This window comes from Lactuca sativa, chromosome 4 (genome assembly GCF_002870075.4).
Source record: "Lactuca sativa cultivar Salinas chromosome 4, Lsat_Salinas_v11, whole genome shotgun sequence".
Lineage (NCBI taxonomy): Eukaryota > Viridiplantae > Streptophyta > Magnoliopsida > Asterales > Asteraceae > Lactuca > Lactuca sativa.
Genome location: NC_056626.2, coordinates 286,501,351 through 286,520,836, shown reverse-complemented (window position 1 = coordinate 286,520,836; position 19,486 = coordinate 286,501,351). Strand labels below are relative to the sequence as shown.

General features: G+C 31.1%; 2 protein-coding genes across 2 annotated transcripts; one reads left to right on the top strand and one right to left on the bottom strand.

Annotated features, from left to right (window-relative positions):
- Nucleotides 1–1,490: 1,490 nt before the first annotated feature.
- LOC111908628 (protein FAR1-RELATED SEQUENCE 5-like) lies at nucleotides 1,491–4,612 on the top strand. Its single transcript, XM_052771149.1, has 6 exons — nucleotides 1,491–1,545; nucleotides 1,625–2,483; nucleotides 2,556–2,814; nucleotides 3,033–3,240; nucleotides 3,324–3,547; nucleotides 3,992–4,612. The coding sequence occupies exons 1-6, from the start codon at nucleotides 1,491–1,493 to the stop codon at nucleotides 4,610–4,612; spliced, it is 2,226 nt and encodes a 741-aa protein (XP_052627109.1).
- A 9,232-nt stretch (nucleotides 4,613–13,844) lies between these two features.
- On the bottom strand, nucleotides 13,845–16,075 carry LOC111908610 (trans-cinnamate:CoA ligase, peroxisomal). The gene is made up of 2 exons (XM_023904431.3): nucleotides 15,674–16,075; nucleotides 13,845–15,575 (listed from the first exon to the last, which is right to left on the bottom strand). The coding sequence occupies exons 1-2, from the start codon at nucleotides 15,869–15,871 to the stop codon at nucleotides 14,025–14,027; spliced, it is 1,749 nt and encodes a 582-aa protein (XP_023760199.1). The 5' UTR covers nucleotides 15,872–16,075; the 3' UTR covers nucleotides 13,845–14,024.
- Nucleotides 16,076–19,486: the final 3,411 nt, after the last annotated feature.

Below are 19,486 nucleotides of genomic sequence, written 5' to 3'. Positions count from 1 at the left end.
ATTTAAACAGAATTTATACTAGAAGCTAATTAATCAAAAAATACCTGAAATAACTCTTTTATGCTCTTCATCAGAATCATGTATTTGAATTGGAGATGATTTTTTGAGAGATTCATAATGAGATTTAATCAAGATTTGATTTTAGGTAGAATGAAGTCGTGATTTCCAGAATATGAATCGAAATCAGTTTTTAGGGCTTTTTTTACGATTTTAATCGACTGTTTGGGAAATTTCTCTAGATTTAATCAAGAAAGTTTCCGAAGAAACTTTTAATCAGAATCAAAGGTAATCATAAATGACAATTTTAATTTTAATCGATGGACTTTTTTCAAAATCGAAGATGAATCAGAATGAAAGGAATTAATTGACAAATTTCAAGGGGATGCGAGTTCTAGGGTTTGAAAGAGAACTTTTTGTTTGAGAAAGAAAGATGTAAAACAGGATGCGACGTGATTCAGGTACCAGGTGACTAAAGCAAATTAACAATAATAGCCCTCCATGTCCATGAATTAATCCTCAACTTTGAAATAATTTCAGAGTTGCCACCGTGTTCCACCAGCTTTTTTGTTTTAATCTCAGCCCTAAATTATTTATAAAGAGTGGTTCAGATCTTGTCTTCTTGTCTCACTAAATCTTATTGTCTCATATGAACCCAACCCTATATATATATATATATATATATATATATATATATATATATATATATATATATATATATATATATATATATATATATATATATATATAGGGAAAAGTTCAATAGAGAACCAATATGGACCAATATGGATCAAAGAACCAAGGAACCCATCTTAACCATCTATTTTCTTTTAATCTTGGCCATTAATCCTTAATTAACCAAAAAAACACAGAGGGGCATTTTTGTAAGTTCAGCGTCTAATCTAATGTTGCCGTTTGTCTCCGTTAGCGTCTTCTGTCAATGTCCTTCATCGATCAATCCAAAATCTCGGCTGTTCTTCGAAGTCAACATTTTTCATCCAATTTACTAATAGTTTCTTCAGATTTCAGCTAATAATCAGGTATTTTTAATATCTATTCATCTTTCTTTTATGATTATTAGGTCAATTCTGATGCATTGTTTATCAACTTATTTTTATTGTTATTGTAATCGTCTATTGTCAAATTCTGTTGATTTTACTGTTTAATCTTCAAATTGTTATGTTTTTATTGTTAATTTGCTATTTTTATGTCGTATGTTGAATTTGCGTTTGATGTTATTGTTTTTCATTCGATCGTTTTTGTAATCATTCCTCTGTAATGCATATTCAACATTTAGATAATCAATTATATCTTGTGCATCTTCTGACATTTAAGTTTTTTCCAAACTTTTAGTGATTTTGAAATCTTATCTTATCTTGTGCATATATTTTAAAGTTTTGTGATTATCTTGTTTATTTGTTTCGTTTTTTTGTATAATTATCAATTCTATATTTCTAATCTGTATATAAACTCCAGGTTATCGACGATTCATTATGAGTTCTTTGAATTATTGTTCAGATTTGCATTCAACTATTAATGAACAATCACGTAAGTTTTTTTTTTCTTAATATAAATTTCACATTTTCTATATAATGTAATAAAATAAATGTTTTGTTTGGTTTTGCAGTTCATGATCAATCATCTTCAAGTATGAATATTGATCATTCAAATAACAGTAATTCTCGTTATAGTTTTGATTTTGAGCTCTACAATACTGAAAGTTTTAAGCTTGTTCCTTATGATAAATTGATACATAAGAAGCCTTTCAAAGGATTGCTGTTTGATTCATTGGACATTGGTCTTGACTTTTACAAGACTTATGGTCAAGAATGTGGTTTTGATGTGAATATGTCAAGTCAAAAAAGATACAATGATGGCACAATTCGTATTAGATATTCGACATGTAGTAGATCTGGTTTCACGGAGTCATTCAAGAATGAAAATGTTAATATGAAATTTTCAGATGTTAAGAGAAAGAGAACTTCTTCTAAGAAGAATGGATGCCTTGCTGTTTCAAAGTTCAAAAATCTCCGATGTTCTTTAATGTTCTACATTTATGTATTTGTTGAAGATCACAACCATGAACTTGTTGCTCAAGATCAGTTGCACTTATTAAGGATTAATAGGACAATGGATTTTCTTGATGAATCCTTTATACATAAGGTTGGTACTTGTAACATTGGTGTTTCAAAAGCTTATAACTTGGTGAGTAGTATGAAGGGTGGCTTTGATTCTAGGGGAGGGACTGCAGTTGACTTTAAAATTTTTCATAGAGATTTGAATTGTAAAATTGGTGTCAAAGATTCCCAAATGGTTGTGGATATATTGACAAACAGAAAATTGTGTTTCTCTAATTTTTCATTTGAGTTTCAAAAAGATGTTGATGATCATCTTACTGGACTTTTTTGGGCTGATGATACTTCGAAAGCCAACTATAAGGAATTTGGAGATGTACTATCGTTTGATGCTACTTATCAAACAAACAAGTAATTCCTAAACCTTATTTGTTCTTTTTATGGTATTTTTTCTTTTTAATAATATCTATCAAAAAAATTCAGCTATTCTATGGTATTTGTTCTTTTTACTGGAGTTGACTACCACAAGCGTTGTGTTACTTTTGCTGCTGGTTTACTAGCTCGTGAGACAGCAGATGCATATGTGTGGTTGCTTGAAGTGTTTCGTAAAGCATTTGTCAAGCCTCCCATGATGATTGTAACAAATCGGGATTCATCAATGAAGAAAGCTGTTAATTTTGTTTTTCCTGAATCGAAGCATAGACTATGTATGTGGCACATCCCTCAAAAACTTGAGGAAAAGGTATATTTTTTGTTTCTTGATTCCTATATATGTTTTGTAACCATATAGATCAGAAAACATATAGTGAATTCACAATGTAAATTTTCATATGATGAAAGGAACAAATCTAAATCATAAATCACACTGTGAATTCATAATGTGAACCAAATGTTATGTTAATATGAATTACATCAAATATTCAACATATATAATGATTCTTATGTGTTTCTTTTTTTTAGATTCCTATCGATGTTTATAACCATCCGGACTTCCAGAAGACATTTTTTGATATTATATGGAATCTTCAATGTTCTCCACAAGATTTTGAAAGTTCGTGGTCAACAATGTTAGATAAGTTTCCTCTAAAAGAAAATGACTGGTTAAGGTCTGTTTTTAAAATAAGGGATTTATGGATTCCAGCTTTTATGAGAGATCTTGAACTTTCTGGTTTGATGCGAACTACTTCAAGATCAAAGAGTCTGAATAATGCTTTCTCACATTTTTTGCATCATAAATCAAATTTGGTGAAGTTCATATGTCGTTTGATAGTGCAATGGAGAAGCAAAGGCATCTTCAATCTTTATTAGATTATCAGTCCACAACTACTACCCCAAAGCTAAGGACTCCTTTGGCTATTGAAAAGCATGCATCAGAAATTTATACACATAATATTTTCTTGGACATTCAGAAAGAGTTATATAAATCCGTGTTTTATTGTGTTCAAGAATCTGTAGTTATTGAAGATGAAAGTGAAGTTTATGTTTTGAGAGATAAGAAGAAAAAAAAGTTGATTAATAAAATGTGAATGAGGATGAAGAATATGATGACTTTTATCGAAATAGTCTTCCTTCTCATTGTCCTAATACTCGTTACAAGGTATGTCTCTTTGTCCTAATACAGTTTATTAAATATATAATGTAGTTTCAAAACTCACACTATGAATGTAGGATGTTTTGCTAATTAATAGTGTGAATTTTATAGAGTTATAAATTGGTTTGTACTTTTCATTAGATTAGTATGGAATATTTTTTTTTGTGAATTTGATTTGAAGTACATATTTATATTATAGTATTATGATTTCTAATGACCTATTGATTAATAATGTGAATTGATGTTAATTTGTATAATTTTTATCGAATGGTATGAGATAGAATCTCTTATTCACATATTAATTTGTTTATTAATGATAATTTTGTAGGTTGTATTTAGTAGAAGGGGTGATAGCATTAGCATCAGTTGCAGCTGCATGCTTTTTGTCCAGGAAGGATTGTTATGTCGTCATATGTTTTTCATATTAAATATGAAAGAGTATGATGAAATTCCATCAAATTTCATTTTGAGGAGATGGGGAAAAGATATCATAGCTAATGGATTGTTGAGAAAAAAGTACTCATATCCTCATAAAGGAAATAAAAATGAATGTTTGATTCAAGAAGCATATGCTATTCTTCGTTTGTCCATTAACAAGATAGCAAATAATGAGGATGAGTTGGCTAAATATGTAAAGCGACTTCAGGAGGTTGATAGTGGTATTCCTTTATGTACCTCATCAAGGGCATCTTCGAGTAGATCAGTTCACATTGAAAAAATTATTGGAGTTGCAGTACCTGATGTTATCAACATTCATAATCCAGAGGGGATCAGAAACATGGGATGGGCCAGTGGTAAAAGAATCAAGAGCACTAGAGAGAAAGTGATTGAGAAATCTAAAAAGGGTACTAGGTTGTGCGGTTTATGTCATAAACCAAATCACAATGCTAGGAGTTGCATTTTGAGGTTTAAGAAGTCTGATTTAGAATCTGAGGTTACAGAAGACTGATTGTTTCTAATTTTTTCTTTTTAAGACGACTAAAATAAGATTTTATTTTTGTAATGGTCATTCAATGGATAGAAATGTTGAAATATTGATGTTAATTTTGATATTCATTGTTTTAGAGTTTATTTCTAATAATAGAATATATTTTTTTTTCAAATTTATTGTTTTTGGTTAAAGATATTTTTTAATGTTAGTTTTTTGAATATTTTCTAATAAAAATTTCATGCTAATGTTTTAATTTATGTATATTAATTATCATTTATAATCTCATATATAAAATTTTCATGTTAAAGATTGTCTTAATGTAATTTAATTCACATTGTGAATCTCAACTATTAATTGTTTTAATGATCTATGTGTACCATAATTCACATTGTGAACCTCACATATAAAATATACATGTTATAATATGTACTGTAATTCACATAGTTAATCTTATATATAAAATTTTCACAAGGTTGACATATAAACAATGTAAATTTTCTACATATATTGTATTGTTATTACATTAACATTTAATAATTTAGACCAAAAGAAATGAAGTAAATGTATGAAATGTGAATGTACTTTCAACTCTTTATTCAGAGTAAAAATATAATCACTTCCCCTCACCCACACACCAATATCATATTTTTAATAAAACATGTAATTGTATAACATACATGTAGACATTCACATGAAAATATAAACATCTTTTAAGTATTTAGTAAAGTTCATTATATTTGATATAGAAACTACCATCAAATTGTAACATAACAAGCATGTATATGTTCTTAAAGAAAATAAAATGCATCTAAACTTATACTAATAATGAATAAAAAACTAAGTTTTAAGTTTTACACTTCTTTTTCCAATCCTTGAAGTACTATATCCTTTCTCCCCTTTTTTCCCATCCCTTGTCGAGCAAATCTTTTATTTCTTCATTAGTCTTTTTTGCAAACTTAGCTGTTTGTGCAATGATTTTTGACCTGTGTGTGTTTGTGTCACTCAATAGTATCTTTGTCAAATACTTAATGCATAAATCGTTTAACACACTTTGTTGTTGTTTTGATTCTTTTGGCAATCCACATGTCCAATTTACTGTTTTATCTCCCATACATGTCTCCAAATGACGCATGCAAAAAACTCCACAGTCAACATGATTATCCCTCGTGCGCCAATTCATGTTCACCCTTTCTGCTTCAACACCCTCCAAAGTTAAAGCTGATTTGTGATTGACCCTCATCAAGTACCTACTAAAAAGTATTTTCTGCAAAAAAGAAATTGTCATTTTCTATAGTTATTATTTTATTTAGATTATCAGTCTATTAATACTTATATTTATAATTTAAATTTAATATTCTTACCAATTCATTAGGTGCATCACGATAAGCTCTAGAAAACTTTGCGATTGAATTCCTATTGTCAATGACATCAACCGCTGGTTCCTCTAAGTTTATGCAGATGATGTAAAAGTGATTTTTTTGATGAACTGGTAAAAACACCTGTTTAATAATTTAAATTGTTAAACTTTGTTAAAAATATGTAATATATTCCACAAAAAGAACAGTTTATTACCAAGTGAACCTTTTCAAATGTCAGAAGTTCTTTGTCATTTTTCATTACATCTTTCATATTTGACTCAAATTTATCAAATATTTGATTGAAAGGGATATTTTTGTCAAATATGAACTGTCTCTGCTAAAAAATTTAAATATACATCAATCTTTAAAGGGTAAATTGTTAAATTCGCAATAAGTTAAATTTAAAATTTAAAATTATTCACACTGTGAATTATAATGGGATTCACTGTGTGAATTTTATTAATTATTCAGAACTATTGAAAATTGTATTTATTATATTATCAACATTATGATGATATATATATATATATATATATATATATATATATATATATATATATATTAATTAACTTACCACAATTGATGTGTCAAAGAAATACCGATTCAGTGTAGAATTTGATTTGAGCTTTTCTTCATAGTTCATATCAGCCCAAGCATCAATGACATGTGCTTGTACCCATAATCCTGCCTGCATTGTTTCAATCATTCCTCTTCCAAGCACATACCCCCTCTTAGTCTGAAATACCTTCTCACTTAATTTGTAATCAAATAAAACAAAAAAGCAGTTAATAGAAAATTAATTTGTATTTGTCTTTTATATACTATTGTATTTAAATAAAAGATAACATGAATTATTACCTGCTATTACCAATTCTAGAAAAAAAATCTATCTTATACTTTTACCTCATCTGGATCTACAAATTTTGATGCACAAACCTGTTTTTTTTATTATAAGGAGAAGATAGCTTCAGTGATGGTTTTTTTTAATCTTTTTCCTACTTCTCTTTTTTTGTCTTCATCATCTTCAATTCCTAAGATATTGTTGTCACATTCTGTTTCTTCTGAATCATAACTTTCTCCTTCATCAAGTTTTTCATCTTTTATTTTTTTCTTCATGTGTTCATCTTCACTGCTTTCATCTCCTTCCTGAAACTCTTGTGTTAGACCAAGACCAAGTCCAAGTGAAAAACTAGGCATTGATGATTTTATAGTATTTTTTATCATCTGCTTTTTGTTCTCTAAAACTTTTTACATTTTCAAAATCATCATAATTATCAAAATTTAAAATACATTGAATAGAATCAGCAATCTCATGCACTACTGGATCATTGTACAGATTTCCTGGTGTTACCATGATTGTTTGATTCTTTATTTCATGTTCATTCAAATTCTCTTCGCTTTTTTTCATCTTCATCCTTGTCACCTTTTGCATCATCTTCATTTTGAGTTTTATAAATGAATTATTGTTTGATTCTTTATTTCATGTTCATTCAAAATTGTAGTTAACTACAATTTTATAGCATATATATCTGTAATTTAACTTCAATTTTTTAAAATTATATAGATTATTAACTTACATCGAGTTTCATATCTTCATTTTCATCGGTGTCAGATTCTTCATCATTCTCTATAACATCATCATTCCATTCCAAAGTTCCAAAGTCACCACTCTTTAACTCAGCTTTTTCCCTTTTCACCATCATTTCATAATCACAAAAATGTAATGCATGTATTTGTCTTTTTTCATTCTTATCATTTCTCATAAACTCCAAATAAGCTAGTTGTTTATGTAAACAAAATTATTATTAATTAGTTTTCTTATAATAATATAAATAAAAGTGTTAATTATAAGAATTTTCCTTACCAATAATACAAGAAGTGGCCCACAATAGTAGTTTCCTCTATCAGTTTCATCCCATGTCGTCTTTGACATTTTCAAGCAATTGGTTATAAAACCACACCAGTCAATTTCTCTCATAGGTGTTTTGCCTAACAAATGTGGCAATACTGTTGTCTTACAAGTTCCAGGCTTATTCTGTTCACAAATGGTATTAACAAACAATAATACAAAGTTTGTTCTGAAAATAATCCTTGAATCTGATGATTCTTTAATTTTCAATTAAACGTCCGATGGTCTCATAGCCTTGAAATTGTATTGTTGCTTCCAGTCCATTAATTCTTTTCCTTCACATTGATCAGTGTTATATATATCTTTTCCACCTAGAGGAATTCCAAGCAAATCATGAACAAGTTCTGGTGTTATGTCTATCTTTGCATTAGGTATATGGATTTTCATATCTGATGGATTGAATGAATTCACAACAAAACGTGCCAATTTCCCAGAAATTCCATTGGTTACAATTCTCAGCAAAGATCCCAATCCTATTTCTCTGACAGCTTTTCTCTGTTCTTTGTTTATAGCTTTTCTCTGTCATTTGGATTTATTGGCACTTTTGCCTTTTTTCTTTGACTACTTCCAGAGTCTTTGTTTTTCTTTTTCTTTTTCCTGTTAGTCAATAATTTTCATAAGCTTCTAATAATATAACATATATAATATAAAATAACTAACAATACAAGAAATTCACATGTGAATTTGTTTTGCAAAATATAATATAATACATAAAATAAACATGTGAATTTGTTTATAACTTTGTAAATTAAACATGTGAATAATAATAAACAAACCTGTTATTTTTTCATCAGATTCTTTCTTTACAAGGCTATCTTCAACTTTAATAGGAGTCACAGATTTTCTGTATTCAATCATTTTAAGTCTTGGACTCTGTCTGATTACTGTTCATGTTTTAATAAATTTATAAATAATTAATTTTATAATACCAAATTCAATTATAATTTTTTAAATACTAACCTTTAGTTGTTTTCTTTTCAGGTGTCTAGAAAACAGATTTTTCTTACTTCATCGACTTTTTCGCTTTTGTTTATGTAATCTTGGGCTCTGTCTAATTTCTGTTCATTTAAAAAAAATTAAAGATAATTGGTATTATATATCAAAGTAAATTATAATTTTATAAATACTAACCTTGAGTTTTCTTTTCAAGTGTCTTCAAAACATATTCATCTTGCTTCATCATTTTTTTTGTTTGCTTTTTTTGAATCTCATCAACTTCTAAACTTTTTTCTTTTTCAACATTTTCTTCAATAGTCTTTTCATCTTCATTTTTTCTTAACTTATTAACTATTTCCACCACGATTCTCCTTGCTGTGTTTTTGGTATATATATATATATATTTTTTTTTTTAACCTTCAACTACATAATGTGAAATTTTTAATATGAATGTCAAAAATATAAGTAGTATTAATACATGTCAAACAATATAAAATTGAACATGTGATGATCAAATTGCAAAAACTTTTTAGAAATTCACATTGTCAATCTGTTAGGCTATGAGCTATATTCAAAATTCACATTGTGAATTTATGCATTTAACAGCAAAAAAGTTTGAGGTTCACCAAATGATGTACACATACACATGGTGAATTTTTACAATTACATTGAGCATAGTGAAATAAAAACATAAGTGTTGATCAACTTGCAAAAAAAAATGTTTTTAAGAGATTCACATTGTGAATCTGTTTGAATGTGACATACACATCCAAGATTCACATTGTGAATATATGCATTTAATAGCAAAAGAGTTTGAGGTTCACCAAGCGATATACACATACACATTGTGGATTTTTACAATTACTTGTGCTTGATCAACTTGCAAAATAAAAAAAGCATTTTTTAACAGATTCACATTGTGAATCTGTGTGAATGTGACATACACATCCAAGATTCACATTGTGAATTTATGCATTTGACAGCAAAAGTGTTTGAGTTTCACCAAATAATGTACACATACACATGGTGAATTTTTACAATTACATTGAGCATAGTGAAATACAAACAAAAGTGTTAATCAACTTGCAAAAAAAAAAAACAATTTTTTTTCAGAGATTCACATTGTGAATCTGTGTGAATGTGACATACACATCCAAGATTCACATTGTGAATTTATGCATTTAACAGCAAAAATATTTGAGTTTCACCAAATGATGTACACATACACATGGTGTAATTTTACAATTACATTATGCATAGCCAAATACAAACAAAAGTTATGATCAACTTGCAAAAGAAAAAACAAACATTTTTTTAAGAGATTCACATTGTGAATCTGTGTGAATGTGACATACACATCTAAGATTCACATTGTGAATTTATGCATTTAACAGCAAAAGTGTTTGAGTTTCACCAAATGATGTACACATACACATGGTGAATTTTGACAATTACATTGAGCATAGTGAAATACAAACAAAAGTGTTGATCAACTTGCAAAAAAAAGCAAACATTTTTTTTAAGAGATTCACATTGTGAATCTATGTAAATGTGACATACACATCCAAGATTCACATTGTGAATTTATGCATTTAATAGCAAAAGTGTTTGACTTTCACCAAATGATGTACACATAAACATGGTGAATTTTTACAATTACATTGAGCATAGTGAAATACAAACAAAAGTGTTGATCAACTTGCAAAAAAAAACAATTTTTTTAAGAGATTCACATTGTGAATCTGTGTGAATGTGACATACACATCCAAGATTCACATTGTGAATTTATGCATTTAACAGCAAAAGTGTTTGAGTTTCACCAAATGATGTACACATACACATGGTGAATTTTTATATTTACATTGTGCATAGTTAAATACAAACAAAAGTGTTGATCAACTTGCAAAAAAAAATGTTTTTAAGAGATTCACATTGTGAATCTGTTTTAATGTGACATATACATCCAAGATTCACATTGTGAATTAGTTTTTTTAATAAGTGTGTAGTATATGATCAGATAATTAGTTATTTTAATCTGAATGCAAATGTTCTAACCTTTTTTTTATCTTGAATATCTTCAATTTTTTCACTTGTAGTTGAAGGTAGAACATCTTTTAGACTTCTTGTCAATTTCATTCTTTTCTTATTATCCTTTTTTCATTGATCTTTTCCTGTTTTTGATTAACAAATTAATTCAAACATCAGTTTTATGGTATGAAAGTTATGATTTATTCACATTGTGAATTCAGTTTGAATCAAAACATTACCAATGCAACTTTTTATAAATTTACAATGAGAAGCACAATAATAGATATAATTTGCATTAAACATAGATACACAATGTGAATTTCACAAGATGAAAAAAATGTAAATCACAAAGCACACTGTGAATTCAAAATGTGAAATTAGTTTTTTTGTTTAATGAATAAATTCAGAAACCACTTAGATTCACAAAGTTTTTAGGAAATTACGGTTTGTAATTTAGATATTCATGATTTCTGTGTCGATTTGAAGAAATTTATATCATTAGGTTTTTGGTAATTATACGAATTCTCAAAAGTTCATGAAATTAGGGTTTCGATTTACTTAATAAACTCAGATTCGAGTTAGATTCACAAAGTTTTGGAAAATTTCAGTTTGTAATATAGATATTCATTAGGTTTTCGTTATGTATACAAATTATTAAAAGTTCATCATCCGACGAGGGTTTGAAATCAGTCTAAAACAATTTTGTTAATAAATTAGTGTATTAACAAATTCATCGAATACATAATGTAACAGATAGTTTAGATTTGTCGTTTTGAAATTTATCAATCGAAAAAGTATAATGTTGAAAATGGATTAAATAAGATAATCGAAAGTGAATAGCAGTCAAATATACCTTCTAGATTTATTTTGACGACCTTTTCGGGAAGATTCACTGTGGATATTGACTGAATCGTCGCCGGAGATTCGTTTGAAATTGATGTCGTCGGTGGAGTAAAAGATCGCTTTCAATGAGAGGGTAAAATCGATTTCACTGAATTGAAACTGATGAACTAACGGCGTTAATTAACAATGAGAGTTAAAAAGTTTTAGTTTGACGACAATGCCCCCTTAAGTTACGTGTTTGGTTATAATCAGCTGCACACTATTGTTTATCATACTTTACATCTCAAATCCAATGGCTGTTAATATTTTGATCCAACCATCTTAAGGCCGGACGAAGTGGGGTGAGGGAAAGGGTGAGGGAAGTTTCCCTCCCCTCTTGAACACCACTCTGTGGGTGAGAGAATGGAGTGCGGGAAAAGAGGTGGGGGGAGGGGGTGCCGCACTCTCTCTCCTCTTTTCATTGGCCAGTTCTTTTTTTTTTTTTTTTTTTTTTTTTTTTTTTTTTATCTTTTTTAATAGTTATAAAATTATATACCTATTATAAAAATATAAAAAAAATATATCAAAATTCATGGTTTTTAATTTCCTACAAAATGAGTATAATATATGTTTGAAATATATTAAAAAAAAGTGAAGGAAGGGCTTCCCACTCATTCCTTAACTTTTAGGTGAGGGAAATAGGGGTATGACCCACCAAAAGTGAGGGAAGAGTCCCTCCCACACCCTCCGGTCTAATAGGTTCTTTGGTTCCTCCACCCATATTGGTTCTCTATTGAACTCGTCCATATATATATATATATATATATATATATATATATATATATATATATATATATATATATATATATATACTTATAAAGCTAGCATTTTTTCTTGAATTTCATGCATTTGAAACTTCTATTCATTTTTCATTTAACCACATTCATTTGAAACTCCCATGACTTTTCAGTTTCTTTCTAATAATGACTATAAGTTGGTTAATAAGCTTAAATAAATATAAAACCTAAGGTGTAATCATATATAAACTAAATTTCAATATTAAAAGAATATATTTTCTTCTACTTATAAACTTATGTTTTTAACATTTAACATATTATACTTAATTTATTAGGTTTAATATGTTATTGTATTTAAATCATTATCATTTTAAAACTACAACTTTTGAACAATTTGTATAAAACACTTAAATTATTATTTTAAATATAACCTTACAAGATCAAACTTAAATATAAATTTTAGTTCAACTTAAACAACCTAAAGAATATTTTGTAAATAGTTAAAAGTGATAAATTTTAGTGTCTTTCTAATAATGATTATAAGTTGGCTAATAAGGTTAAATAAGTATCAAACCTAAAGTGTAATCATAAAAAAACTAAATTTCAATATTAAAATAATATTTTTACTTCTACTTAGAAAGTTTTGTCTTTTAACTTTAAATATATTATACTTAATTTATTTATGTAAATCATTCTCAATTTAAAGCTACAACTTTTGAACAGTTTGACAAAATACTTAAATTGTTAATTTAAATATAACATTACAAAGTCAACTTCAATATAAATTTCAGTTCCACTTAAAAGCTTAAAGAATATTTTGTGAATAGTTAAAAATGAAAAATTATAGTGCTAAATGCACAAACTAAATTGTAGTATCAATTTAACTAAGATATTTTCTAAAGATAGTCTTATAATTGTTAAAAGTTTTCAAATAAACAGCTTAAAATAACTTACAATAATAATAGTTAAAAATAACTCTATATAAATGATTATATTGTTACCTTTAAAATAAAAAAAATTGTTTGATGTTTTAAATAATTACAACGACAGAAATTAAAACGTTAAGCAAATAAATTTTTAAAAAAAAAAATTAACAATATCAACTATAAATAACATAAAACTATATATTATATTTAATTTTATTCATGAATAACCCACTGGTAGAAGCCATTCAAAATATTGCGATTATGTGATTTTAACAGATGTATATATTATCATATAATTTAAATTAATCAATATATTATATCAATTTAGTATACGAATTATTATATCAAATTTAATAACCACATAATTGTTATATTAAAAAAAACATATATCGGTAAATATTTAAGCTATATAGATGTTTGTATACTTGGATTGTATATATGAAATTTTTGACGTAGGCCCTTTTACCAATTTCAACCGACAATTAAATATCTTATGTTTTTATGTTTTTAAACCGGGAAAAAAAAAACAAAATAGAAAAAATCATCATTGTAATTTATTTTCCAAATTGCATGTCTAAATAGAAATCTATCTTTTAATAATATTTATATAGTTCTTAATGCCGTCAATTTTTTTTGTTGACGTGAAACTAGAATTTAAAGACGAGACATCGCAAGAACTTTTTCTTCATCTTGATGGTACCAAGTTTGATCCCTGTGGACTTTATTTATCGACGACTTGTTTGTTTTTGTAGAAATCACAAATGAGGCTGCAATTTTTCTAAGCTCCACCTTTTGGATTTTACCAGTTCCTGTTTTTGGCAACTCTTTTAAGAATTCCACCTTCTTTGGGACCATAAACTTCGGCATATTTTTCCGGCAGTGTTTTAAGATGTCATCTTCTGTTACGTTTTCTGTTGTCGTTTTCAAGACAAGAAAAGCGCAAGGGCTTTCTCCCCATCTTGGATGGGGCATTGCAACAACCGCAGCTTCAAGTATGCTTGGGTGTTTGAATAGAACAGACTCGAGTTCTACGCTGCTAATGTTTTCTCCACCGGAAATGATCACGTCTTTTGACCGGTCTTTGATTTCTAGATACCCATCGGGATGAATAACCCCAACGTCCCCCGTGAAAAACCATCCTTTGTGGAAAGCTTTCTCAGTCTCCTTTTCGTCTTTTAAGTACCCTTTCATGATGCTGCTTCCTCGGAGAACGATCTCTCCCATTGTCTTCCCGTCGCTTGGAACACTCTCCATTGTTTCCTTGATCTTCACATCGAAGTCGGAAAGTGTTAGAATCCCGACACCTTGACGGGACTTCAATTTCGCTTGGTGGTCTTGAGAAAGGTGATTCCACTTCGTCTGCCACTCACAGACGAGTGCAGGTCCGGTGGCCTCCGTAAGGCCGTAGGCATGCATGACATTGAATCCAAGATTCTCCATCTTCTCCAAGAGGGAAGGAGGCGGAGGCGCCCCTCCGGTGAGTATGTTGACCTTGGAGGTTATTTCACGACGCTCATTAGGCTTTGCTTCGAGAAGAATGTTAAAGACTATAGGTGCACAGCACATATGTGTAACTTTGTGCTGGGAGATAGCTTGGTACATTTCGCCGGCGGAGGTGTTGCGTATGCAGACGTTGGTTCCGCCTCTTGCAGCCACCCCCCATGTGAAAGTCCAGCCATTGCAGTGAAACATGGGAAGCGACCACATGTAAACCGGTTCAGTACTCATCTCCCAACCTTGAATCAAACTCATCGTGCTCAAAAAAGCACCACGGTGGCTATAAACCACCCCCTTTGGTGCTGAAGTCGTCCCAGATGTGTAGTTCAACGCGATCGAGTCCCATTCATTCTCGACTTCTTCACCGAAGTACCTGGGGTCACCATGGTGGATTAGTTGCTCGTACTCCAGCTTTCCAAGACGGACGCCCATGGGTTTGTGAATGTCATCAATCACGATCACCAATGGCATTCCGTAATTGGCTGCAGACGTGTGTTCTAAATCCGCCACCAGCAAACGGAGGGCCTCCGAAGCCAACGGAACGTACTGGTAGTCTACAAAGAAGACCTTCGCTTCGGAGTGGTGAAGAATAGTGGCTATATTTTTGGCATCTAGCCTTGTGTTGATTGCGTTAAGTACAGCTCCAGCCATCGGCACTGCAAAATGCATCTCATATAACGCAGGTACATTTGGTGCCAACACTGATATCTGTCCAAGAATCCATATTAAACAAAGATCGATCTGGTAAAACCTTGTGATTATAAACAATTTAAGATCGTTACAAGAGAAGAAGGATGACAACTTACAACATCGTTCTTGACAATGTTGAGGGATCGGAGGGAGGACGCGAGACGGCAGCAGCGTTGGTAGGTTTGGCGCCAAGTAAAGCGGACTCCAGCGTAGATAACAGAGGTCCGGTTGGTGTAAACTATGGCAGCTCTCTTGATAAAAGTAAGAGGGGTGAGAGGCACATAGTTTGCTGGGCATTTTGTAAGTCTATCCATAATCCCTTATCACCTTATCAGGATTTTTTGTGTTTCCAAGCTCAAAAGACAAGTGAGACTTGAGAGAGAAAAGCTAGAGTTGAGTGTGAGACAGAAGCTGAGGAAGTGATGCATTTATATTTTAGGAAGTGTAAGGGTAGGGTGTTGTAAATTTGGTGGAGAAAAAGTTATTTTGATGTATGCGGTGGTGATTAAAGACGGCAATTTGACCTTCAAAGTTTGAATTTTAAAGGCTTTAATTTGCATAGGTTAATTAAGAAATTAATCAAATTTAATTAAGGGCTGCCTTGACTACTCCACTATATGTTAAGCTTTTTAAATTAATCACATGTACATCTTTTCCCCTCGTCACGACGCTTCATATTTTTTACGTCACTTTTGGAAGAAAATGAAATATTCTATATTACAATAAATTATTTTGCTTTTTTTTTTTTGTTTTGGAATCGGCCGGATAATATTAAAAAGCCAAAGCTTAAAAAAGGAAAAGACTAGGGAAAAAAAAAACAATACAGGAAGGAGATTACAAAATGTGAACCACATTACCAACTTACTTTGCAGCAAAGATAACCAACTCACCCACCGAGATAACAATCTTGTAGGCATAGCTTAATTTGAGGTTAGGCTAGTTGGTGTGAGTAATATTCTATAACACGACGTTAAAACGTGTCACCTTACATGTCATTTTATCATGGTGTTATAATATAAATCGAAGAAATTAACAATATATTATAACATGTTATAACACCCTTATCCTTATTTTCTATGTCATTATTATTTTTTTGTTTTTCAAATAAATATAAAAAACAAATATAAATTTATTAAACATGTTATGTTAATAAATTCTAAATTAAACATAACATTTAAAAAAAATAGACAAATTTGCAAAAAAAAAAATGGTTCTTGTGGTATGTATTTTTTCTGAGGTTTAATCCAAACCTCGACTTATTTGGTTTCATGGTCATTTTGAGCTAATTTCGTTGCGTTTTTGGTCTCTCGAAAAACTGAAAATACTAAATTGTCCTTCTGATACTTTTTAAGGCTTTTTGGTATTTAATTTAATATTTTATTAAATTCAAATATGGACCCCTCTCTCTCTCTCTCTCACACACACACACACACTAAAACCATTTATCGTCTTCTTCCCTTACTAGAGAAACATCACAAGACAACCACCATGGTGGTACCAACACTTCGGGAATTGTAACTCCACCTTCATCGATGTATTTCATCTCAGCCACCCCCTCCTCAGCCACCAGTGCGCATATGTATTTCCGACACCCAAAACTCCCTCTCTAATCTTTTTCACCTTATTATTGTCCCTCTCTCATCTCATTCTCCCTTTAAAATGGGTGTTTGTTACAAAACACGATCAAAGGTGTTCGTCGGAGGTTGTGCAGAAAATGGGTGGCGGAGATTTGTACCCTAAAACCTGCATCTGGGTGTATTAATGTCGGCGAATCCCCCTTTCGATGATCCTTTGACTGATAAGCCTGGACTAAATTTATTAATGCCGACCGGATGCAGCAATTATGCAAGGGAGGTGTGACAACCCGAAATTTCCATTCTAAACAAACCATATCAAGCCAATAGAGGTTAGAACAGTTTCAGTGAAATTCCAGACTTCGGGTATAAGTTTGGCAGTTTTTCAGGACTTACCCTTAAGGAGATATCAGGAGAGTGGTTGCACTAGGGTTTTGTGCAACACTGTTATTCCGACACTCTGTTATATGAGAAATCATTTCAGGAATAAAAATATTTTCTGCCAAAAATATCTCAGGACTATAAATAGAATTCTGGGTGTTTGTTACAAAACACCATCAAAGGTGTTTGTTGGAGGTTGTGTAGAAAATGGGTGGCGAAGATTTGTGCCTTAAAACCTGCATCTGGGTGTATTAATGTCGGCGAATCCCCCTTTCGATGATCCTTTGACTGATAAGCCTGGACTAAATTTATTAATGCCGACCGGATGCAGCAATTATGCAAGGGAGGTGTGACAACCCAAAATTTCCATTCTAAACAAACCATATCAAGCCAATAGAGGTTAGAACAGTTTCAGTGAAATTCCAGACTTCGGGTATAAGTTTGGCAGTTTTTCAGGATTTACCCTTAAGGAGATATCAGGAGAGTGGTTGCACTAGGGTTTTGTGCAACACTGTTATTCCGACACTCTGTTATATGAGAAATCATTTCAGGAATAAAAATATTTTCTGCCAAAAATATCTCAGGACTATAAATAGAATTCTGGACCAAATTCATTCATTATTCGCATTTCCAACTAGAGAAAAACCATTTTCTCTCTCAACAGATCTTCGAGTTTTTATACCAAAACGTGAGTAACTCTTTCTAGTAGTGTTAGAAAGCTTTAAATGTGTTCATAACATAGATTAGATAGCTAAATCATTAGATTTAGGAGTTTACTCCCCAAGGTGTTCTTGGGCGGTAAACTCCCGAAACCGAGCCTAGACTGTCCCCCGTGATATACTACTGCCTTGGACTTGTATATGATTGTATTAGGGACATGAAATCGAGCAAGAATCACCCAAGTTTGGGAGTTCACGGCCCAAGAGTATCTTAGGCCGTAAACTCCAAAAATCATGCACAAAAGGGTGCTTTTAAGGCAGCTAAAGCATTGGACATTTACTAGGAATTGTTCCCACTTAAATCAAGGACCAAAAACACATCAAAATCACCTTCCAAAGTGAGTTTACGGCCAAGACATGGTTCTTGGTCCATAAATGTGACAACCAAAGTTGTTCCGTTACATTTCCCCGTTACCGTTAACGGAATATTCCAGTTTATAAAAATTCCGTTAATAAGGGGTCGTCAAATAAATAAATGTTTCATTTATTTATGTCGTTAAGTCGTGATAGAGAAATAAAAACTCAAAATACACATTTCCATTTAGTTGGAAAAGTTAGTTTTTATTATTACGACCACTAAATCGGGTGCGACCAAAAGCTCCGTATAACGACAGTATCGGGTAGAATCCCACTGAGCCCCAACTCCAACCCCTATATAAGGGTGAGTGGAGTCCATTGGAGACTTTTTACACTCTCCCCTCTCTCTCTCTCTCTACAACTTAAATTCGAGCCAAAAATCGTCTGTTTCGAGCCCCAAACGAGTAGGTAAACTATCCTAACTCGTTGTATAACTTATCTAGCGTACAAATTCAAGTTTAAAACATAAAATAGGGACAACATCATGAGTTTATGGCCCAAGAACACTCTTGGGACGTGAACACCAATTAATGGGGTTTTTAAGCCCCAAAACCCCTCCAAATTGTCCCTAAGGTTTAGATATGACTTGTTGGCTTATGGAATCGGACTTAGAACACCTTGAACTAGCATTTGGAAGAGTAAACAAGAGTTTACTGCCCAAGAACATGCTTAGGCCGTAAACTCCTCTTCATGGGGAGTAAACTCATTTTTGTGTGTTAAAAACGCCCTTAAACACACCAATGGCCTTAGATTAAATTCTAGAATTGACCAACAACAAGCTAGGGACCTTAAATGCAATTAAAACAACTCCATAAGGATTTTACGGCCGTAACCCCTCATGGAAGGGTACCTGGGCCATAAACTCCCACAAAGGGGTTATTTGGTGCCCTAAACTCCC

Excerpts from the sequence above, each read along its gene's own strand:
- LOC111908628 (XM_052771149.1), top strand. The coding sequence starts at position 1,491 with ATGAGTTCTTTGAATTATTGTTCAGATTTGCATTCAACTATTAATGAA. Across the intron at positions 1,546-1,624 it reads AACTATTAATGAACAATCAC|TTCATGATCAATCATCTTCA; the intron begins GTAAGTTTTTTT and ends TTGGTTTTGCAG. Across the intron at positions 2,815-3,032 it reads CTCAAAAACTTGAGGAAAAG|ATTCCTATCGATGTTTATAA; the intron begins GTATATTTTTTG and ends TCTTTTTTTTAG.
- LOC111908610 (XM_023904431.3), bottom strand. The coding sequence starts at position 15,871 with ATGGATAGACTTACAAAATGCCCAGCAAACTATGTGCCTCTCACCCCT. Across the intron at positions 15,576-15,673 it reads ACATTGTCAAGAACGATGTT|ATATCAGTGTTGGCACCAAA; the intron begins GTAAGTTGTCAT and ends ATTCTTGGACAG.